Genomic DNA, 25,147 nt, shown 5'->3' with positions numbered 1-25,147 from the left:
GATGAGATGTGAATGGATGCGATGAGATATGAATGGATGTGAATGTGATATGATGATATGTGAATGGATGTGATGTGAATAGATGTGATGTGATGTGATGTGATGTGATATGGATGTGAATGGATGAGGATGTGGATGGATATGATGTGATGTGATGTGGATCAGGGTAGATGTGAGTGCATGAGATGTGGATATGGGTAGATGTGAATGGATGAGATGTGATGAGGATGGATGTGACGTGATGTGATGAGGATCTGAATAGATGTAATTGGATGTGATGAGATGTGATGTGGATGAATGTGATGTGATGTGGATAGATGTGATGAGATGTAACATGATATGATTGGATTAGAATGGATGGAGGATGATGGGAACAGATATGACTAGATGTGGAATAACCAAAGTGAATTGATGTAGAAGAATGTGGAATAACGAGAAATGATGTGAAACAATGTGGAAAGATGAGAGTTCGTTAGAAACTGTAATTATGAAACGTGTTTTTTAAATGACTGTTTTATGTCAAGAATACTGGGGAAGCATTTTGATCGGCTTGTGAATGAGATCGTGGAGACCTAAGTGATAAAGTTGCAACAGCTGAGGGAGAGTCAATGGAGGATGTCTCGCGTAGCAAGGTCGGCCAGCCTTAGTTTGATTTAAATGGTGATCTTCCGGTCGATGGATGAGGGACCAAGGAAGCGGCCTATGAGTGAAGCGCTAGGTGACCTATGAAGGAGCCTAGAGGGTGTTGACGATACGGTGCTTGGGCTCTGGGTCACCGATGAAGATACCCATGCATGTGTCGAGGAAGAAAAATGGAACAAGGTGTTAGAGTTATTTTCTGAACGGCCCTCTGGTTGATTGTCCTTGCTGGTTCTCAACGGATGAGTCCATGGCTCTTTTATATGGATCTGTTGGTTGATCTTACTGATCTTCAACACGGAGAGTCCATCTGGATTGCTGGGTACTATGAGCTAGGAACTATTGAAAAGGCCCGTGAGTGAACAGGTGTGGTGAGCGTTCTAGTTGCCAATGATGCCATAGGTACACTGATGAAGGAATGATTGGAAATTAGAATTCAAGCTGGATATTTTGGAGGAATATGATCAATGCTACTATGGTTTCATTAAAAGATTTTTTTAAAGACAGCTGAATTTGTGAAACAGGCAATTTCATATTGGGTGTGTAAGTGTTGTGACTATCTTGAAGCTTTCTTGAAGCACCGGCTAGGGGGCTTGGGAACTCTTTTCCCTGGTACTACCCGAGACAAAACATTACCAAATTTCTAAATGGATCCTATCACTACAAGGGTTGGGCGATTGGCTAACCCATGGGATTGCTCAAGCCCAAACACTTTGCACAAAATATAAGATATATTCTATGTTAAATGATGATAGACTACCCATCAAGCTTAGCACCAAGCTCAATGGCTTAGGCTTTAGTACTTGCTTTTTAGACTAGCCCATCATGCTTAGCACCAAGTTTAGTGGCCTAGGATTTGGTATTTGCTTTTGGTTTTACAAATTTTTTGCATGAATAAAAAGTTATAAAGTTGGCTAATTAAGCTAGATTCTAGAACAAAAAAAGAAACATAGGGTCATGCCACCACTCTTGATGTTCTAAGTTCAAGGGTTTTATCATAGCAAAGAGTAGAGAGGAGGTTCGTCATTGGTAAGCCTATCACATGTACCAATTTATAAGAAGAAATCTTGAAGTTACTTGAAATCAGTTACGATAGTTGAAGTAAATCCCCGGCCGATAACCCTTGTTCTATGGAAAAGAATCAACGGTTGTGCCTCTTGATGAGGAAAAAAGCGTTGGACTCTATGATCCAAGTGCAAGTCTTTTCCTTGATCTGCCCATGTGACTTATTACAGGTTCGGTCTGATCAGTTTGGTTAGTTAAGGCTCTTGACTACATTAGAATAAAAATATCCTGGAGGAATCGCCTATGTTTGTTGGGCGAGGGAAGTTTTTCTGGGCTTGGTTTTGCAAGAACCGAGGGATTAGTCTCTTGTTTGGATATCCATGGGCGAGGTCTTGAGTGGGAGGATCTTTCAGTGCTATCAGAGCGAATTGGCTAAAGTGGATCAATCGAGAAGCAAGAAATGTCAAAAATTTATGAAGTACCCGTAAAATATTATAATTGTGTGATGAAATTCATACAAATTGATATTAAGAATGAAGATTCATAAATTGGAAATTGGATCTTCAAATGGAAGTACCGCAATTGTATGGAATCCTTGACTTGATTGAGGCCTAGATATGATGGTATTTACCTTATAGCTGAAAGGACCGTGACTACCTGCATATACCATGGGTATATTTGCAGCTCTTTTCTAAATAATTATTTTAATTTAAATCAAGATTTCTCTTAAAGTCTTAATGCATAATTAAGAGAGTTATTCTTTATGCTTATTTGTAATGCTTTCTTTAAGTAAATCTCTCTCTATAAAAGAATAGCCATCTTTATGGCTAAATCCTTTGAAAAAGGATGTACATCATCAATGATAGTCTCTTAATTCAAAGCTAAACTCTAGGCGTGATAAGCTAGAGATTAAGAAAATGATATTTTTATGATTTTGTGTTAACAAAATAATGGTTATTTCTTTTAGATTATTTATAAATAGTTAAAAACTACTTTGATTGATTCTAAATAAGAAATAGATTATCCTATCAATTTGGGAAAAGAGAAATAATGGAATTAGCTTAATCTAGTGGGATAATCAAAATTAAGTTTATAATTATGATTAAATTTGTGATTTAAATTCACAATTTGATTTTAAGCATAAAAGAGTAACTACTATTATATTTCCATTACAAGTTTTAATTCTTTAGAAAAATTTAAGAATTATCAGTACTAGCAGCGAAGCTATGGAAAAATTTTTAGAAAATATTACATATCTTATTTTTATGCATAATGCTAAAAGAGGAATTCCTACCATATTCTAGGATTGGAGAGCCTATGTAGAAAGAATGATTTTCATCATATTCATGAGAAATAATTTTTTTTAATTATGCTTAATTAATTGATTAAGAGAAAAGAGTAATTTTTGGTAAATTTATTTTATGCAAAAAGAGGAATTTCCATGATAATTGAGATCCAAGAAATTAAATGGTAAAAGAGGAGTTTTTGGCATAATTCAAATTATGAGTATTTATCAAAAAAGGAATTTTGAGCATTATTAATTTTATTGGGAAATATGGGTAGAATTGATTTTTGTAAATCCCATAAATCTTTTACTCAAAAATAAGAATATTGAATATATTTCACTTGAGAAATTTGAGAATGAATATGAAAATATCCATCGAGAAAAAGGACCTTTAACTAGGCCAAGCAATTGGCAATCCCATCGGTATCGAAAGTAGAAAACCGTACTAAAAGTGGATGTGATAAGATGTGAATGTGATATGATAAAATGTGAATGTGGTGTGAGGAGATGTGAGTGGATGTGATAAGATATGAGTGGATGTGATGAGATGTGATGTAATGTAAATGGATGTGGATGTGGTGTGAGGAGATGTGAGTGGATGTGATGAGATGTGATGTAATGTAAATGGATGTGGATGTGAATGTGATAAGATGTGATAAAATGTGAATGTGGTGTGAGGAGATGTGAGTGGATGTGGATGAGATGTGATGTGATGTAAATGGATGTGGATGTGAATGTGATGTGATAAAATGTGAATGTGGTGTGAGGAGATATGAGTGGATGTGATGAGATGTGATGTGATGTAAATGGATGTGAATGTGAATGTGATAAGATGTAAATGTGATGTGATAAGATATGAATGTGATGTGAGGATATATGAGTGGATGTGATGAGATGTGAAGCGATGTAAATGGATGTGGATGTGAATGTGAGAATGAGATGTGAAGTGATATATGTGCATGTGAATGAATGGATGGATGTGGATAGATGTGAATGTGAATGAATGGATGGATGTGGATAGATGTGCATGTGAATGAATGGATGGATGTGGATAGATGTGCATGTGAATGGCTGGATGCATGTGAATGGCTGGATGAATGTGGATAGATGTGCATGTGAATGAATGGATGGATGTGGATAGATGTGAATGTGGATAGAATGAATGGATGGATGTGGATAGATGTGAATGTGAATGAATGGATGGATATGGATGAATGTGATGAGATGTGAATGGATGTGAAGAGATATTTATAAATGTGGATGTGATGTAATGTGGATGGAATGAATGTGATGTGATATGGATGGAATGAATGTGATGTGATATGGATGGAATAAATGTGATGTGATAAGAATAGATGTGGATGGAATGCATGTGATGTGGTGTGGATGCAATGAATGTGATGGATTTGAATGGGTATGATGGATGTGAATGGGTGTGATGGATGTGAATGGGTGTGATGAGATTTGAGTGGGTGTGATGAGATGTGAGTGGGTGTGATGAGATGTGAATGGGTGTGATGGATGTGAATGGGTGTGATGAGATGTGAGTGGGTGTGATGAGATGTGAATGGGTGTGATGAGATGTGAATGGATGCGATGAGATGTGATTGGATGTGAATGTGATATGATATTTGAATGCATGTGATGTAATGTGAGTGGGTGTGATGAGATGTGAGTGGATATGATGAGATGTGAATGGATGTGATGAGATGTGATATCGAATGGATGTGATGTAATGTGATGTGATGTGGATCTAGGTAGATGTGAGCAGTGTCATCCCGTGTTTCAACAAAACATGGTCTTTTAAGACTCTTCATGTCCTTGAACCACTCATAATGACTTGTCATATGGTTTTAAGCACCTGAATTGACATACCATACATCATTCTTACATATTGCTACATCATTTCCAGTCATCACAGCATTAACCACATGTTACATAACAAACAACTTTTCATTATCCTCATTATTTCTGCTAGAGGATACATAGTTATTTTGTTGCACTTTTCCATTTTGTATGTCACTCTGCTTCTTATAGCAATCTGCTTGCACATGCCCAGGCTTACCACAATAAAAATTAGCCTTATGTATCATTATGCTTCCTTTGCCAATTACCACCATGACCTTGTTGACTCCCCCTGCCTCTAAACTAGCCTCTTCCACCTGTATGTTATTGTTGTGAATCCTGGGTGGGAGGACTGTTGTTGCTGCTGAACCATAATTATGATTACTTGTTCGGCCACCACCTTGGCCATGTCCACAACCTCTACCTCATCCTCTATCTACACTTGTGTAGAAGGCATGTTGCTCTCAACCATTTTTGTTTTGTGAAGACTGTTGATCTTCACCCAAGTTCTTCTCTTCAATGATCAACATTGACACCAAATCTGTGAAGTTGGGAATGTTCTCCCGAACCTGAATAGACATCTTTGAATTGAAAAGATGCAGGGGGGAAGAGAGCTTGAGCTCTTGCAAGCACACACACACACTCACAAAACCCTAATAGAGAACACACAAGGTGAGAGGCTGAAAATCTTCTTCTTCTTCACTCAACACTCCATATACAAGAATAAGTGTACACACAATATGAAAGGTACTCAACCAAATACATACACGGGTTCTCTATAGTGTGAACCCGACTAAATGAGCTGGCGCTATAACTATGCCAGTCTCTAGAATGGATGTCACACAGCCTGTCATCCCACTGGCCGCATATCACCCAAGATCTCACCAACCATGCCAGTGGTGTAAGTGTGGGGCCTATCCCCCAGGCGTGTCATCAGTGTCCACCGCCTCACTAGACGAGCTCGATATCTCAACACTCCCCCTCGAGCTCAACTCCATCTCATGTACACCAAGTGAAGCCCTAAATCTGCGGAGGTTCTCTGTACCCAATGCTTTGGTGAAGATGTCAGCTACGTGATCCTCTGTGCTGACATAAACAAGGTCAAGGTCTCCTGCCAAGACCTTCTCTCTGACAAAGTGGTAGTGGACCTCTATATGCTTTGTACGGGCATGAAATATTGGGTTCCTGGCCAACTATATACTGCTAATGTTGTTATTTAAAATGACAACTTGTCTATCCTCTGATAGACCCAAATCTGCAAGTAGCTTTCTCAACCAAGCTACCTCACATGCTACCATAGTAGCTCCTCTGTACTCGGCCTCTGTACTCGATAGAGCAACCGTAGGCTACTTCTTGCTGCTCCAAGTCAGAGCAGCACTCCCCAAAGAAAACATGAATCCACTGGTAGATCTTCTATCTGAGATACTACCAGTCCATTCAGCATCTGTGTACCCATGTACACATATCTTTGTCCCAGTCTCATAGAATAGTCTACAATGCAAAGTAGACTTCACATACCTCAGTATGCGTCTCACTGCATCCAAATGCGATTTTCGTGGAACCTGCATAAACTGACTCACCAACCCAACAGCATAGCTCAAATCTGGTCTAGTGATCGTCATGTAGATCAAACTTCCTGCTATGCGTCTGTACATAGTAGGATCCTTCAAGATCTCTCCTGAATCTGCACTCAACTTGCCATTCTGATCCAATGGCACAGAAATAGACTTACAACCTGTCATACCATACTTGGACAACATGTCCAAGCCATACTGTCTCTACAGTAATCCAATACCATGTGGTGACCTAATCACCTCAATGCCCAAGAAATATCTGAGCTCTCCCAGATCCTTCATCTCAAACTTCTGTCTAAGCAAGATCTTTACATCAAAGATCTCTACATCATGGTCCCCCGTAATGATCAAGTCATCTACATAGATGACAACAAGCACAACCCCTCTATCACCACGTCTCACATACAGCGAGAAATCTGCATTGGCAACATGAAAGCCAATAGTGACAAGATATTCAGAAATCTTGTCAGACCATGCTCTTGGTGCTTGCTTTAAGCCATACAAGGCTTTCTTCAACCTGCAAACATGCTCAGGGTGACCCATATCCTCATAACCAGGTGGCTGCAACATATACACCTCTTCTTGCAAATCCCCATGCAAGAATGCATTCTTTACATCCATCTGATGTAAAGACCATTGCTTTGACGCAACCACTGCTATCACAACTCTCACCGTTGCCATCTTGGCAACTGGGCTGAAAGTTTCCTCATAATCAATCCCATATGTCTGCGCATATCCTTTGGCTACCAATCTAGCCTTGTACCTGTTTATGCTTTCATCACTGTTATGTTTAACTTTGAGCCACTAGATTCTCCATCAACATGAGAATGCCCTGCAGAAATGTCAGGCATACCAAGGGGCTCAACCACTTTCTCTTTTCCTTTACGTGATGTACTAATCACATTTGCAGGACTGGTATTATGACCCAGCCTGCCACTCCATGGTCTATCAACAGACCCACTAGATGAGGACTCTCCTGGTTCACTCAAAGACTGCGTGACCTGCATTCTGTGCAACCACACTTCCACTCACATCAGCCCCAACAGCTTCTTTTTCAGCAGCATACCAACTGCTCATCTCATCAAAGACAACATCCCTGCTTACCCTCAACTCACGTGTAGCAGGGTTATAACACCTGTATCCCTTTTGCTCAAGGGAATATCCAATAAACACACATTTTTCAGCTTTTGGATCCAGCTTAGTTCTCAGCTCATCTGGCACATGCACATATGCAATGCATCCAAAGACCTTCAGATGAGACAAATCTGGTTTTCTGCCAGTAAACCTCTCCTCTGGAGTTACATCATGTATGGCTGCAGTTGGAGTCCTGTTCATGATGTATACTGCTGTAGAAACAGCCTCAGCCCAATAGCAATGCGGCATATTCTTCTCTTCCATCAATGCTCGTGTAATCTCAGCAATGTGCCTATTTTTCCGCTCAGCAACTCCATTTTGCTGCGGAGTGTATCTGCATATGTAAACTGTCTCCGAATACCATTCTTCTTCAAAAATTCAGAGAACTCATTGGAGAAGTACTCTCCCCCTCCATCTGACCTTAGGCACTTTACATATTTCCCTGTTTGCTTTTTAACCAAAACTCTGAAATTCTGAAAGTGAGTGAACACCTCACTCTTCTCCTTCATGAATTATACCCACACTTTCCTTGTGTGGTCATCAATGAAAGTCACATAATACCTGCAGCCTCCCATAGATATGGTCTTCGTAGGACCCCATACATCTGAATGCACAACATCTAGTGCATATCTGCTCACATATCTGTTACGTGGAAACACATGCTTTGTTTGCTTCCCAAATTGGCATGCTTCACATATTTTCTGCATACCTTCCACTTTAAATTTTGGCAGCCCTGTCACAATTCCTTTTGTCTGCATAGACTTCAATCTCTACACATTCACATGTCCAATTCTTTTATGCCAAATGTCTGTGTCTGCAACAATTCCTAAACCGTTTGCAAACATCGCAGCACTCATTTTAGGCATGTCTACATTCAATGTAAACATTCTGCCCACTCTGTTGCCTTTTGCAACCAACCTGCACTTGTCTTTAAAATCTTCAACATAACAACCATTAGGGTTAAATCGAACCTGCAAACCCTGCTCAATCATCTGGCCAACTGAAACCAGATTCTTTGTTATGTTTGGAATGTGAAGTACATCTGCAAGGTACTTCACTTTGCCATCCTGCATAGACAATGGCACATCTCCAACATGGGCAATTGGATTAGCAGTATCATCCCCTGTTTCCACAAAACCTGGTCTTTCTGGGTTTGGAACGTGAAGTACATCTGCAAGGTACTTCACTTTGCCATCCTGCATAGACAATGGCACATCTCCAACATGGGCAATTGGATGAGCAGTATCATCCCCTGTTTCTACAAAACCTGGTCTTTCTGGGTTTTTCATCTCCTTGAACCACTCTCCATGACTTGTCATATGGTTCGAAGCACCTGAATCCACATACCATACATCATCTTTTTGTGCTGCATCAACATTTTCAGACATGGCATTCACAACATGCTGCATAACAAACAACCTTTCATTATCCTCATTATTTCTGCTTGAGGATGCATAGTTGTTTTGCTGCACTTTCCCATTTTGCATGTCAGCCTGCTTCTTATAACATTCTGCCTGCACATGTCCAGGCTTACTACAATAATAGCATTCACGTGCATCATTATATTGCCTTTGCCAGTTTCCACGGCCTCTTTGACTCCCCCTGCCTCTGAATTCGCCTCTTCCACCTGCGTGTTGTTGTTGTTGTTGATTCTCGGACTGTTGTTGTTGCTACTAGTGCTGGCCATAATTCTGATTACCTGTTCGGCCACCTCCTTGACCGAGTCCACAGCCTCCTCTACCTCGTCCTCTTCCTGAACTCGTGTAGAAGGCCTGTTGCTCTGAACTGTTTTTGCTTTGTGAAGACTGTTGGTCTTCACCCAAGCTCTTCTCTTCGATAATCAGCATAGACACCAAATCTGTAAAGTTGGGAATGTTTTCCTGAGTCTGAATAGACGTCTTGAATGCCTTGTATTGTGGCCCGAGACCACGTAGACAGACTTTCACCTTGTCATCATCATCTACTACTGACACACCAATAGATGCAAGGGATTCCACAATACCCTTTATCTTCAGTGCATAGTCATTCACAAACATGCTCTTTTTCTCTACAGTATGAAGTTCATTCTTCAACTGTATCTTACGTGCCTTGGTATTTGTTTCATAGAGCTTCACCAAGGTGTCCCACGCCTCCTTGGGGGACTTGGCATCCTGAATGTGCCCAATCATGGTGTCCTGTATACTAATGGATAGCCAATACATAACCTTCCTGGCTCCTTGGTTCCAGTTTTTAAACTCCTTCACATCTAAGGTGAGCAGTCGGCCGGTATCTCCGGTGCCTCTTCATGCTCACCTTCTATGTAGTCCCAATAGCCTTTTCCCATCAGGAAATTCGTCAATCTGAACCTCCAAGCATGGAAGTTATTCTTATCAAGCTTCTCAGCCACAATCTGAGTTATCCCATCATTTGACATCTTGCCAAACACACAATTTTACCAGAAACAGCACTCTGGTTTTTCTACACAAACTGCTGTATTTTCTGCACACAGCGATACTGTAGTACTCTCAAATGTCACAACCAATGACTTCAATGTGCATACATACACCCAATGGCAACTGTAGACCTCTTTGCAGCACCCACAGTGTCTGCACAGTCAATCTGTCTTCCTGCAGTTCTTAAAACAAAGTTCTGCAGAGAATCGATGACTTACCCGCAATGCTCAAAATCGCCTGCTTTCTGAAAAACGGAGGTCCAGACGCGCCCGAAACGTGTTTTCGGCCCAGAAAACTGATGTCCGATAGGACAATATAGATGCCCTATAGCTTTACTCCCGCGAAGAAAGCTCCTCAATCAGAGATCGTTGCCGGTGCCTCCCGTAGAGCTCCCGACAAGGGTGTAGTCACCAATACAAATAGGGAAGAGTAGTTGAAGCTCTTACCCTCGTACCGCTTCCTGTGGTTCTCTTGCTTGTAGCTCAGTCCTTAGCATGAACCAGGCTCTGATACCATGAAAAGATACAGGGGCGAAGAGAGCTTGAGCTTTTGCAAGCACACACACACTCACAAAACCCTAATAGAGAACACACAAGGTGAGAGGTTGAAAATCTTCTTCTTCTTCACTCAACACTCAACACTCCATATACAAGAATAAGAGTACACACAATATGAAAGGTACTCAACCAAATACATACACGGGTTCTCTATAGTGTGAACCTGACTAAATGAGCTAGCGCTATAACTATGCCAGTCTCTAGAATGGCTCACACAGCCTGTCATCCCACTGGCCGCATATCATCCAAGATCTCACCAACCATGCCAGTGGTGTAAGTGTGGGGCCTATCCCCCAGGCGGGTCATTAGTGTCCACCGCCTCACTAGTATTGTGCGCCGAGACCACGTAGACACACTTCCACCTTATCATAACCATCATCAACAAAAACACCAATTGATGCAAGGGATTCCACAGTGCCCTTGATCTTCAAAGCATAATCATTCACATAGACATATTCTTATTTTCCAGAGTATGTGACGCTCATTCTTCAGCTGAATTTTGTGTGCCGTGGTGTTGGTTTCATACTTCACCAAGGTGTCCCATGCCTCCTTGGGTGACTTGGCATCCTGTATATGCCCAATCATAGTGTCCTGTATACTGATAGAAAGCCAATACATGACTTTTCTTGCTCCTTGATTCCAATCCTTGAACTCTTTTATATCTATAGCAGTTGGATTAATCTCCGGTATCTCTGGTGCCTCCTCATGTTCACCAGTCCTAGTAACCTTTTCCCATTAGGAAATTTGTTAATCTAAACCTACAAGAATGGAAGTTCTTGTCAAGCTTCTCTACAATATAGTTTATTACATCATTTGACATCTTTTCTGCAGCAATAGCACTCTTGCTTGACTTCAATAAACTGTTGTATTCTTTGTAAGCGGTACTATACTACACCCAAATTGTCACAACCAGTGACCTTACTTTGCATACATACACCCAATGGCAACTTGGAGACCTCTTTGCAGCACACATGGTGTCTGCATAACCAATCGCCCTTCCTACAGTGCGAAAAACAGAGTTCTGTAGAGAATCAAAACTTACCCGCAATGCTTCTGAACTGAAAAACGAAGGTCGAGATGCGCCCGAAACGCGTTTTTTGCCCAAAACTTTTATCCAATAAGACTTTATAGTTTCTATGTAGCTTTCCTCCCATTAATAAATATCCTCAATCAGAGTTCGCTTGCCAGTGCCTCCCGAAGAGCTCCCGACGATGATAAGGGTGTAGTAGCCAACACAAAGGGGGGGAAGAGTAGATGAAGCTCTTACCCTCGTACCACTTCTTGTTCTTCTCTTGCTTATTGCTCAGCCCTTAGCATGAACCAGGCTCTAATACCATGAAAGTCACTCACATAAACCCTAGAAGAGAGCACACAAGGTGAGAGGCTAAAAATTCTTCTTCTTGTTCACACAAAAAAGAGGTCTACAAAGAAGACAAGATGACTAACACACATAATAGAGTATATACAAGCAGTCCATAATGTGAACACACTAGGAGTGGGTAGATATGGACTAGTCGGTGTAGTCCAATTGTAGAATATATGGTGAAGATATGTCGGTGCCAGCTACCAAAACTACCAGTGATATAAATGTCGACGAGTAGTCATTCAGGCACCTCGTGAGTGTCAGCTCATGTTAAGCTTGACATCTCAACATTGAGTGTATCATATGGATCCTGAATGCGGTGCATTCACACATTGCGCAACTACAGTATAAAGGTAGGAGTGCATTGAGTCTTGCAAATGCAAGTATTTTCTTTTATGACCATTTCTACTATCTCATGCATAAAACAAGACCAAAGGACTCCTAGAGTAGTTGCCTCTCCATGCAAAGTGGACTACATAGATTGGCCCATTCGTGATTATTCTATCATGGAATAAATAAAGAGAAAGCTTTTCAAAGACATACAAAGATCACTCCAAGGGAGTATACCAACAGGTGTAGTAAAAATTATTAATTTTCATGGCTATAAATGTCTTTGTTGACTATTTAATTTGCTGACAGGTTAAAATTTCAAAGACTATGCTCATTTGTAGAAATCTAGACTCAGTATTCTTGGATAAGCTTCTAGAAGATGAGAGATGGAAAAAGAGAGTGCATAACAAGATTCATTGCCAGATTACATTAGAGACATTAAATGTTAAGTATATGATAGCAACTCAAACATTTATCATGTCATTTAGGTATAAGTGGTCTCGCTACATCAAAGGAGAGCTCGTTCCATTGGATCAAGAAGTTGCAAGTTTGGAGCATGACAGAGTAATAGATATTGAAGTTTATGATGATGAGTATTCTACCTTTCTCACAATCATTGCACTATGGGAGTCATCTAATCTTCAGCACAACTAAGGAAGGATATCCTAGAGGAATGTCAATAAGATCTTCCATCACAATTTCTTTTCTCTCACGACAATGGAAGAAAGGTTTTGTTGAGAAGAGAGAAAACACTCTTATGTAAGCATCTCAACAGCAAAGTGAAACTAATTCCTCAATAACTTATTTTTCCCTATAAGTTTTGGGAAGCCCGATACTTTTTATATCAGACCAAGATACTTTTTGTATCAAACCATATGTACTCTCTTTTGACATTATGAATGAAACAAAGCTTTCAATACACACTTATATCAGACCAAGATACATTTTAATTCAATATTAGATAAAATGGGAAAAATCCTGCATTTTGGGAATGACACTTTAATCTTGTTCTTACGATATCTTAAACATGCAAACTCCAACTTTGTCGAAGATCAAAGATTGAGATTCTACTCCTCAAGCGCTTTCCAATTATATGCCATATGAGGGGGTTTTGATAAAAGCTTTTGAAGGTTTACCGCATGCCCATGTTTTTAATGGGAATGGGATTTTTCCCATTTCATCTAATATTGACTTTTTTGTATCAAACCATGTGTACTCTCTTTTAGCATTATGAATGAAACAAATCTTTGAATACACAATAGAGAAAATTTAAATTTATGGTTTACATTAATTGAGTCATATTAATGTTTGTTTTGTACATATAGTGGCCTTGTGCCATCAGAAGTAGGCTTGAGTTACATGAATGGATTCTCTTGTACATAATCTTGCACTATGCCAATAAAATTCTCCAAGCCTTACATCCAAGGCGATAGCCTTTCTTCCAAAAAAAGATCATCAATATCTCCCTCAAATGGTAAGGGTGAGATACATATGTACATTGGATTATACATTGCCTTCAGAGGAGTATCATGTATTAACAAGGTATTGAATGGGTATATAGGCAGTTGAATATTACAGTATGGCTTGGTGAAAAGTGATACTTTAGGTTTATCTGGATGAGACTCTGTGGGATGTATATAACAATGTTACTGATTATACATTAAAAAAAACTAGTCTCAATCAACACTGGCTTCTGTGCAAATTATTCTAAGCAGACTTTCAACATTCTGATAAGCCATGGAAGACCATATGGCAATAGAAAACACATTAACCATATATTTGAGAAATTATTTCAATCTTGGTCTCAATATCACATAATGAAAACCTGTGCGTAGTGTTCTAACCTTGCTACCATGGAAGAGAGTTGACTGTCTTTTGATTAAAAGACCATTTATGTCAAGAATGATCAATCTCTGAAAAGTATGAATGAATGTTGAGGTCAACATGCTAAGTGATGTAAGCAAAGCAACAATCTTGAGCCCAAATTATCCCATAAGATAATATATGTGAGGGATCACTAGCGTCCTAAATTAGTGTTATCAAAAAGATCACAACTGTTTACTTTCAAAAAGATCACAACTGTTTACTTTCAAAAATAGTAGAGATGTTTTACTAATTCAAAAAGAGTGCATGGGCTTTAGTCATTCAAAAATCTATTATGTGGCCACAATAGGCTTACATTAGTTTTGTTAGCATTAATATTGGTTGGGGGGGAGTCCTTGATCCCCTCATCTACATCCTACATATTTGTATCTTTAATCTCCTCCCCATCCTGCATATCAGTATCTATCCCCTTCTCTTTCTCTTCATTCTTCCCTACCTCGTGTTTCTCTTGCTCTTTATCCTTATCCTCCTCTAGATCCTTCTCTTTCTCATCTTGATTCTCCTCCTCTAGATCCTTCTCTTTCTCCTCATTCTTCCCTGCCTCATCCTTCTCTTGCTCTTCCTCTAAAATATTTGTTAGCTCCTCATCCTTGATTCTCCTCCAAATCCTTCTCTTTCTTTTTCTCTTCATCCTACTCATACTTCTCCTTCTCTTTCACTCCCTCATCCTTCTCATACTCCTGTCTTTCTCTTTCACTTTATCTTTCAATTTTTGCATCCTTTTTCTCGTTTATCCTTTCTTGAAACCCTTGCTACTCACTTGGTGGGATTGTTTTCCCACCTAGCATCATCTCATTCTCATCTAGGAAGTTAGGTTCGCTATTTTCACTCTTCTCCTCTTCACACCTAAGGAGGCAAAAGTGCTTGAACTTCATGTGCTTAGGAGTGAATCTTTGGTGAAGCCAAGGAGTGTAGAGGACATGAACATAGAAGAGAGTGATTTGATCCTGCCAATATTGCCTGAGTTCATTATTGATGTGGAAAGAAATATATGCTTCTATGTGTTATACAAAATGTATTTACATTAGGGAAGATTATGCCCTTGCATCTATTATAGAGTTCTATTATGAAGGGGATGAGGGATTTATTTCAAAGGACTCTCGTGATGATGAGGCCCTAGAGCTGAACCATGATCATTAAGGGGGAGATATCACCATTTATTTAAAGAGGGTTTTAGTTCAGTCACAGTAGAGTGATTGAATATCCTCAGCAAAGATGCTTGGGTTTATTCCTCATGGAGCTACGTAGAAACAAAGAAAAGCTTTTACAAGCCTTGACTTTGCAATCCAGCTCAACTCAAACCAGCAACTCACACCAGGTTCATGAGCTTTTTCCGACTCTCAAAGGGAGCCTCTCTCTCTCTGCCACTCCAAAACCTCATCCATTGGATCTAGATAATTGGATCTAGATATTAGTAGAGAACTCTTCTTGTCGAGAACGGAGTAGCCTAGGGTCCATGACTTACAAGTCATCAATTACTACAACCAAATGAGACCCACATTGATGAGATCCTAGAATGATATGAGAGAGTTGTGGAGGAAGCCTCAAGACGTGCTCACGTTGATTTGGAGGATATAGGAGCTTTCCTTAAAACCTTGCCCAATGTATGACATCCTACATTCCCTCATAGATCTAGAATGGAGATAGGTTGCATCTATCATGCTTACATTTTAATAGCATACTAGGTAGATAGTTTCTACATTGATCCTAGATATAGCAGTTCTAGTTTCAATTTGGAGATTTGATGATGTTTGTTATTGCTAGGTTTTTTTGCACAGCATCTATTCCGTACTATACATGATGGAGCTGATGATGGTTATATAGTCTTGTGGATGACTACCATGAGTTTATAACTTGCACTTTCTTATAAGGTGAATTTGGGCATGTTCCCAGATTCATCTAGGTATATATTTCTATGCTATTATTCATGATTTTACAGGACATGGACGTATTGTATATATACAAGTTCTGTCGCATAGGCCAATTTAGCCTTTAGTAGACGTTAATACAACTATTTCTCTGACTCTCTCTGTAATCAGCCTATGTTCTTATACGCATGAACCACACATTGCCACCATTGTGCACATGCTACATGGCATTGCCACAAAGTATTTGAAGTTGGGTGGGTATCGAGCATGTGTGAAGCGATTGATGGCTATGCACACTCTCTTTAGAATCGTGGTTGATTTTCTCTCTCTAAATTTTAAAAAAAAACTTTTTTTTTTGCTTTTTCTTACCTATTTTGAAGGATTGCTACCTTCTCTCTGACCCTAGAAGGAGATCTCAGATTTCGGGACTCTAAAGGCTGATTTTCAACGTGCGTTTGGATTGCATGTTGTGACTTGGGGAAGATAACCCTAATCATGTTGTACATCTTGTGCTGTAATTGAATAAAGAAATACCTGTGGAGGCACCAACAATGGCAATTCAAGGCCACCAAATATCTTTGTGCAGGAGAAATCTCGCTCCCTTCCTTTCCCCCTTTTCTTCCCTATGGCTAAAGGTCAGATTTTTACTATTTTGAAGGCTTCTTTAAAGAGTGCATCTCCTTTTACCGCTTCTTCACTAGTACAAGTTGGTTGTAGTGGTATCATAGCCAGGTTTTCTTTCTTTCGAAAGGAAGAAAAATCCCATGAGTGCACTCTTGTGTGAAGAAGTCCAATTTTTAGATTTGCTGTAGTTATGACTTCATCGGAGAATCCTTCTTTAACTTTGGTTCCTCTTGCTACTACTAGTGCTCTTATGGTAGAGGGCATGACTAGCCCTTAAAGAGAGATGCTCTACGTATGTTAGTAATGTTTTTCATCAAATGTAAGATTGTTTAGAAGACTCCTTCTTCTTTAACTTCGGTTCCTCCTGCTACTAGTGCTCCTGTAGTAGCAAAGGGCATGACTAGCCTTGAGAGAGAGATGCTCTATGTTAGTAATGTTTTTCATAAGATGCAAGATTGTTTAGAAGATGACTCAGTGGTGCAGCATCTTAGCCAAGAAGAGCTTGACTATTTGAAGCAACTCTTATCGATCCATCTCAAGAGTATTCAACAACCCGTGAAGACAACTTCTACAGAAGATCCACTTCCTGCTTCATTGGGTCCTGCCTTTGCGATTATGCTATATGAACCACCTTGTGTTGCTTCTACCATCGCTACCGCACTTTCGATGTTCGAGAACAACTTCCTCCATCTTTCCCTCCTCTTTTAAACTATATGATGATGTCTTCTGGTGGAGGAATGATTATGCAACCACAAGGTGGGATGAATATGCAACAAACCGGTGGCATGATGATGCCTCCTAATGATGATGCCTCCTAGTGGTGGACTATGGATGCAAAACTTGGGTGGCATGCCTATGCCATCAAGACCCTATGCATAGCTTTTCCATACGGTCAAACACATACGGGTATGAAACTCAAGACTAAGTGCCACACAGGGTCTTAAGGACCCTTGTCAGGTGACATCAATGGATGGCATTGATCAAAAATTAGGACGCCTTTTTTGGGCTATCGGATAAAGTAAACTAGGCCAAGTAAGCTAGGTTACTAAGTAATCATAGTTTACTTCCTAGATTCCTAAACGTGCATAGTTTACTAAGCAATCATAGTTTACTTCATAGTTTACTCAACAAATCCTAGTTCATAGTTTACATCAACAAATTCTAGTTTACTTCATAAGAAGTAAACTAGGAAGTAATCATAGTTTACTTCCTAGTTTACTCAACAAATCCTAGTTTACTTCATAGTTTACATCATGGGATGAGGGTGAATTTGGGTTTATGACTTATAAAAATTTTGAAGCAAGATGTTATGTGCAAAAGATGATTTGAACTCGAGACTTTGGGTCACAATTGGAAACATCTTACCATTGCACTAAACCTTCAAGCAACAAACCCATGTGGTTTCAAGACATTATATTCTATATTTTTCACCCCTAGTTTACTTTATCCCCCCTAAACGGTCCAAAGAAGGCATCGTAGTTTTGATCAATGCCATCCATTGATGTCACTTGACAAGGGTCTTTAAGACCCTATGACACTTAATCCTAGGGGTATAAAAGTATGGAAAAAGTACAGTTCAGATTCCCTAAAAATTCCATATGTCGGATTCCATACGTGACCCTAAATATAAGTGGAAAACATGATACATAAGACATTTTCAATGTACAAAACCTTAGTTAACTTGAAATTTCAAATTTCAAAGTTAAAACATAATGATAAGAGAAACTAGAGTGCTATATCCAAACTTGTGTGCACACGGGTCAAGTCTTGTGTGTGTGCACATGCGCGCGCGTGCATGCATACACATGCATGCATGTGTGTGTGCATACACATGCACACGCCTATGTGCACATGTGTGTGTGTGTTGTGCCCGCGCACGCATGCGCGCGTGCGCGCGCGCGCGCGCGCGTGTGTGTGTGTGTGTGTGTGTGTGAGAGAGAGAGAGAGAGAGAGAGAGAGATGACTTGTGAGACCATGGCAATACAACAATATCATCATGTGGATACATTATTAGAGGTACAAAGTGAAATGAGAATGAAAAATGGGACATCCCAAAGCTCTAAGAAACTGAAGCCAAAGTAATCTAGGTCACCCCGTTGTGGTCAAATCTGCGGATGCTCTCCTGAAAAGGATAAATGGAAGTTCTCCTTGGAACTCCCCTCCCATGTTAGCTTCAGGAGGCTGCAGAAGGGTTCGAGCTTCATCCAAGACAAACAAAAAGCAAACACCGTTGCTTCTGAGAGATGTGGCGTGTCTAGCCATTGCGTCATCACATGCGTCTATCATAAAACGTGTCCTATAACTTTGGGCAAGAGACTTAAGAACTTTGGATTTTTCTTGGCCTATCTTGCAATCCGTTCTTGGTTTTCTTTACGTGCTACTAGAATCATTTGTTAAACATTTGCATGCTCTAGGTTACCATAAAGCTACTCTATTTTGGTGCAATAGATCTTTGGAGAAGTCTGTAGAATCCTTTATCATACGACTCTTTCTCTCTTATCTTCAATATGTGGAATTACATGCCCAAGTACTAGCATGTATCCATAGCTCCATCTTTGCTTTATTGTAAGTTTCGGAGTTGCATATTTGAATCACCAACATTATGATTCTCTTTTTGGCTATCTAGAGCCAGCCATGCGACTCACCCTTGAAGTTCTTCATGCACTTGAAATGTAAGCGTTTTGCAGTCTTGTCCATCAAGTAGGAGCATCCTAGTCATAGGTGTTTCACGGTTGTCAATAGAGCCCCCATCTTGCACCAAATTAAAGGAACTCTTTGGCCGACGCCTTTGGTCATACTCGCATTCTAGTATCATTGAACGTTCCGTGTTGATGGTTAATATATTCAAGAAGATAACTCATGGTGTTTGGCAATTCTATCTCCCATCATGCCATCATAAGTCCCTTGCCCTGAGGAGTCACATAGGTTTACGAATTACTCAGGGCATACAAAAAATTACGTGGGAATACACTATGTACGGTATAACTAGGAAGAATTCCCAAAAAAATGTTCTATTATGGGCTCCTTGGGATAGGCCTAATGTTTTGCCACTACCATTCTATTATGAGCTCCTTGGGTATATTATGTTGCACCCATTTTGACTTTCCTTACGAGTGCAGCACTCCTCATCAATGCAAGATACCGAATTTCATGTAATTCTCAAAAACTTAGGAATCCATCCAAGACATTAGTTGACTTGATTGAGGAATTTGAATCAGTGAATACATAGCACCAAATTGAAGGGTCAGACACACAGAAACCATCTAAGTTGTCTGTAGCAATGCACTTTTCGAGCATGTCTGCCCAAGTGTACCCTGCAGGTGAGTGGCATCTCCATCTACGCTCCACAACTCTATCAATGGCCAGATCAAAAGCAGCTAACCAACCATGGAGAATAGTTTGATGCATGCACAACTTTGACAAACTTCTCAAAACATGCTATATGCTTAAGCTCTACTTTCCCATGCTCTGCACATTTTTGGGTCCTGTATGTCAGATTCACAAATTAACAAACTGGATAGTCCCTCTCTCACCCCCCAAATGAGATGCAAAGACATGTCAAGATACAAGCGTAAACCAAAAACAGATGTTACAACTGTAAATTTCACACAAATACATTAGCATATTGTAAAATGCCAACATTCGTCTGACAACATTCCAAAAATCTAGTGGCAGCGCTTCTGTCTGCTCTTGTCCACCACAATGCCACATCCTCTAATCCATAGTTGTTTCTCGTACACGTACGAACAGGTTCGTACGTACGAGTCGTACGGTACGATACCGTACGAATTCGTACAATATCGTAAGGTACGAGTGGGTTTTTTTTTCCCCCAAAAATTTTTTTTCCTTGAAAAAAAATTTCCAAATGCTAAAAAAAAAATAGAAACCCTGCTTTACGAAGATCCCAAATGCTCGCAATACTTCGCAACTTTCGTGTCCACTCAGTATTCCATATGGGGTTGTGGAGAGACCTAAAAAAGCTAGCGAGGTAGACTGGTAGTGTACACTTGATTGGTAGGATGAGAGAATCTTGCTACATCACTTGGGGATCCCTGGTATAGGTAGGCTAGACAATTAGATTCTCAAGTTATGCACGAGGGAGAACATTTGGACAATCTAGAGAGGAGTCCCTAAACTTATCACCCTAGATGCACTCCTCGTATTTGTGCAAGGACGGTCCCTTAGTCATAAACGCTACACTGGGAGACCTTTGGTATTGCATTACCCATCCAGGTTCTTTTTTGGAGACAATCGGGAGAGACACATATCCATGTACTGGTTTCTCAAGCACTGTAGACTCCTCCCCTCCCAACCTTCCCTCACATTCAAGCTTGAAGCTCCATAGCTTGTAAGTGTAAAAAAAAAAACCGTATTTTATCGTACGGTATCCGAAAATTTCATATCGTACCAAAAATTCCTGTACAGTATCGTATTGTACGGTATCGTATTTTCGTACCGTGACAACCATGCTCTAATCTTAACCTTTGAAGATGGCCCTGCCTTGTCACTCACCCTGGCAGCACTTCCTTCCACTCACCCTTTTGGTTGCAGGGGAGGGGGGATGCTTCCTTCCACTCACCCTTTTGGTCGGAGGGGAGGGGGGATTCAGTAAGCCCCCATCCCTGCCATACAACGCCACAGGAGGGGTAATCCGGGAGGGTTGTCCAACACAATGCCACATGCTCTAATCTCAACCTTTGAAGATGGCCCTGGCTTGTCAACCTTGACCTCTGGATAAACAACAGATAATATGCTTTGCAATGCTTTTGTTTCTCTCACTGTGTCTTTGTCTGTCACCATTTGCCTATATGCTGGATTCCTTTTTCTGCTTCCTTTTCTGCATGCATGATGGTAATGTGATCCAGCGATTGACAAAGTAGGACTTTTATCATCTCATGTAAATCCTCCGGGATGGAAACCATGTCGAGGCCCTCTAAAACAAAAACCTCCATCATTGGAGATTTGCTTTCACCCCCCCCTTCATCATGTGCTTTATTTCCTTTCTTCATCTTCTTCGTTTTGTGTTGTACTATCTACTCCCAGATGTAGCACCATCAACATAGCCGGAAGGACCTCATCTGCACCTGCTACAGCTATTTTCCTCTGATAAGCATGCAGGTGATCCACAGTTGCAGAAATCCCGTAGACATTCTTCCAATTTTTGACTTGCACTCCCAGGCATCCAATACAATTATCATTGTCAACATTATACTCTCCTTTATCATCAGGCATTACATATAGAATGTACAGATCGAATGCCTCTTGCATAGGGGCACAAATCATTGTAGCACCTTTCTTTAAAAATCTTCTTGCATCTCGGACTGAAGGCTTCCCAAAGAAGCGATGGAATGCATTGAAGAAGACTTTTGCTTTGTTCAAATGCTCTAATTCAGGAGGGAATTCCTTAAAATTAGGTACAAAAGCCTTCAAAAAAAATTCCAAGAACACAGGTTTGGTAGGAGAATCTTCTTGCTGCAGACTATCCATGGCATGGATCAAAAACCATGCAACCAGCTCTCCCCTTTCCCCAGCAGATGCAATGCCATTGACCAACAACGAATTCAATTGATGTAGTTGCTGCTGCATCAACTCTCTGTTTCTCCTCAAAGCAATTGCAGCTGCTTCATTAAAGGCAGGCTCAGGCAGAGAAGTGCGGAGCACATATTCCCTCGATGCCGAAACATGCAAGCATGCACTCATGTGCAAAGCCACAAGATCCTGTGCAGCTGAAGATTGAAGACAGACGTCCACTCCTATGCGACGGCCCAAAAGCACCAATGACATGTGCGGGGACCGTAATAGGTTATGACCTGTGCTAAGTGCAAAATCTCGCTCACCCACTCTTGTATGGAAAACTTTTTGGCGGCCCAAACTGGCCTACTCTGTCTGAACCAAATTTGTGGGGAAGCGATGGTATCTAAGCTCGTGGAGGACGTGGATGCAGAGATGAGATCAAATGTTGGAAGTCTTGAAAAAGGTGCAAAGAGATTCCTCAGACCTCGAATAACTTTGAGACTGGGATCATACCTGGCCGATCAAATATGGAAATTCTTGGTATAGGTACGTTACACACAACCGGAAAGAACTCTGAGACTGGGATCATACCTGGATGCAGGCGTGAAATTTGATACCCTTGATGTAGTGTCAATAAAAAGCACAAATGATCACCCCGTTGTGGTCAAATCTGCGGATGCTCTCCTGAAAAGGATAAATGGAAGTTCTCCTTGGAACTCCCCTCCCATGTTAGCTTCAGGAGGCTGCAGAAGGGTTCGAGCTTCATCCAAGACAAACAAAAAGCAAACACCGTTGCTTCTGAGAGATGTGGCGTGTCTAGCCATTGCTTCATCACATGCGTCTATCATACATTTCTTGCTGCATTCTGGTTGAGTCCGAATCTTTGGAAGTATACGATGATAACGCTTCATCTGATGATCTCTGAACAGATCCTCCTTGCTCCGGAAAGTGCCCTGTTCAGACAACCAATCAAAATATGCACGGAAAAGTGCATATGTATGCTCAACCTTTGTGATGTTCCTAAAGTGCCGGAGAATATCTGGGTCAGACCCGGGGTACCCGGCATGTTTAGGTTCCATCAAGCTCAAATAGAAGACCATCACTTGGTTAGGAGCCAAAGCAATCTCTCGGACAGCTCTTGATTTTCCCCAACCACTTGACTGCACAATGGCCGTGCAGGGGGCATACCAAATCTTGCTGTCCTTGGACCAACTTGTGTAGCATTGATCTATGTAGTTAAGAAAATATGAAAGAATACTGCCGGCAGGATCTTGGTACTCTCCTTCGAATTCTTGACACAGCTGGTCCTCCGCTTCTTCTTCACATCGACAAGAGCAGCCTGCTTCCCTTCGTCAGGCACCCCCCATAATTCAGCAGCACCACTTCCCTTCGTCAGGCATAATTCAGGCATCACTCGACAAACTGCACCCCATAATGTGGGTGCTGTGTTGCTTTCTGTAGCCTTCGTGAGAGCGTGCGCCATGGCCCATGTATAATCACGCCTTTCTCTGGCATCGGTGAAATCAGGAGAAGGTATTCGTTCCTTGAGCCTGGCACTTCCATGCCTTCTCTGCGGTTTTACAACAGGAAAACAATAGCAGACTTCCGTACACACACACACACACAGAGCGAGCAGAGCACGCTAATCATGAAAAAGCCTGCTTACCCAAACGCTAATCAGAAAAACCCTGCTTACCGCGTCATTCGCGACTCGCGAGCTTGGGGTAAAAAAGTTATAACTTTCTGTCTTTTAGGGTATTTACAGGGTGGGGCACCCAAAAAGTGCCTTGTGCACTCTTGAATGGGCGTATCTCAAAAAGTGTGCTATGCATGGGCGTAAGTGTCTGCCTATGCATGGGCGTCCCCTTTACACGCCGCCCTTTACGCAACGTGCATCTCCACCAGTCTGTTAACCTGCAACATATAAAGAGCCTGAGTCAATGCATGCCTAGTCCCAATCTGGTGCTCAACACATACGATAAGAGTCCTTCCATGATAAATGATTGTAATTACAAGTGCAAGTGCTCCTAGAATGAATTGGTAATCAATGATCACTTACCGGAAATGATAATATCCGAAACCATGCTTGAGCCCCCATTTGAATTCACTCACATACTTACATGCTTCACCTCGTAACTTACAAGATGCTCCCAAACTTCATCAATATCCTTCAAAAGCAATGAACTAGATTTATCTTACCCCCTCCCCTCCTCCCATCTACAAAAAAAGAATGAGAATGAGTATAGGCATATGAGATTTAAAAACCAAATAAGCATGCTAATAAAATAATCCACCTAATGTTTGGGAGATATTTTTAAAGCTTACAAAATATGATGTCTTAGAGATAAACAAAATACCAACATTGTGTCCAAAGTCATAACATCCAAGCACTATTTCATCTCCTACTCACTATTGTCACTCATCAGCCGAGTCATGATCACCAAATACAATTCTCACATTTGTCCTCTCTCTCTTTAAACATAACTCTAGCAAGATTGTCTCTCCTTTGTGTTCCCCCAACCTGGGATGAATCAGGCGGTGCTGTTTCTGATGATTGTGCCCTCTGCACAACCGATGAGGTCTCGGTCTGCACCAAAGCTGTAACCTCAGCAAGACCCACTTGCATCCCATTCTGAATTATTGGATCCAAAGCCAATGCATCATTGTTTGCTCTCTCCACCTCTACTTGTGCCTCTTGAACCCAACCCTCATCAAATGAATCTCCATGCACAATGCATATGTTATGAAGGACCAAACAAGTGCTAACCATCTTCAGCACATTCTACAATAACATGTCACATCTCAATAAAATACGAAAGCGGGCTTTTAGCATTCCAAAAGCCCACTCCACAGGCATCCCTGAACTAGATTGAATGTAGTTCCAAAAGTACCGCTCAGGGGATAATCCATCTTTACTTCCTTTAAATGGAGGAAGCATCCAAAACCTTACAGAGGGTAAGGACAATCATTAAGTAAACAATAATTGCCTAAGCTGTTTGATTCACACCTCTGTCCTAGATCACTTCTTTGGAATACATTCCAATCATGCATAGAACCTGGCCAACCAATGTCATAATCCCAAACCAAGCAGTT

At 40.8% G+C, this 25,147-nt stretch overlaps 1 protein-coding gene across 1 annotated transcript; it reads right to left on the bottom strand.

The window, feature by feature from the left end:
* Positions 1–20,895: 20,895 nt before the first annotated feature.
* LOC147617363 (uncharacterized) lies at positions 20,896–23,843 on the bottom strand. Its single transcript, XM_086777006.1, has 3 exons — positions 23,751–23,843; positions 22,646–23,624; positions 20,896–22,567 (listed from the first exon to the last, which is right to left on the bottom strand). The coding sequence occupies exon 3, from the start codon at positions 22,322–22,324 to the stop codon at positions 21,533–21,535; it is 792 nt and encodes a 263-aa protein (XP_086633132.1). The 5' UTR covers positions 22,325–22,567; positions 22,646–23,624; positions 23,751–23,843; the 3' UTR covers positions 20,896–21,532.
* Positions 23,844–25,147: the final 1,304 nt, after the last annotated feature.

Source organism: Cibotium barometz, chromosome 37 (genome assembly GCF_041138505.1).
Source record: "Cibotium barometz isolate CiBa-2024 chromosome 37, ASM4113850v1, whole genome shotgun sequence".
NCBI lineage: Eukaryota > Viridiplantae > Streptophyta > Polypodiopsida > Cyatheales > Cibotiaceae > Cibotium > Cibotium barometz.
This window is presented reverse-complemented; position numbering and strand designations above follow the sequence as displayed.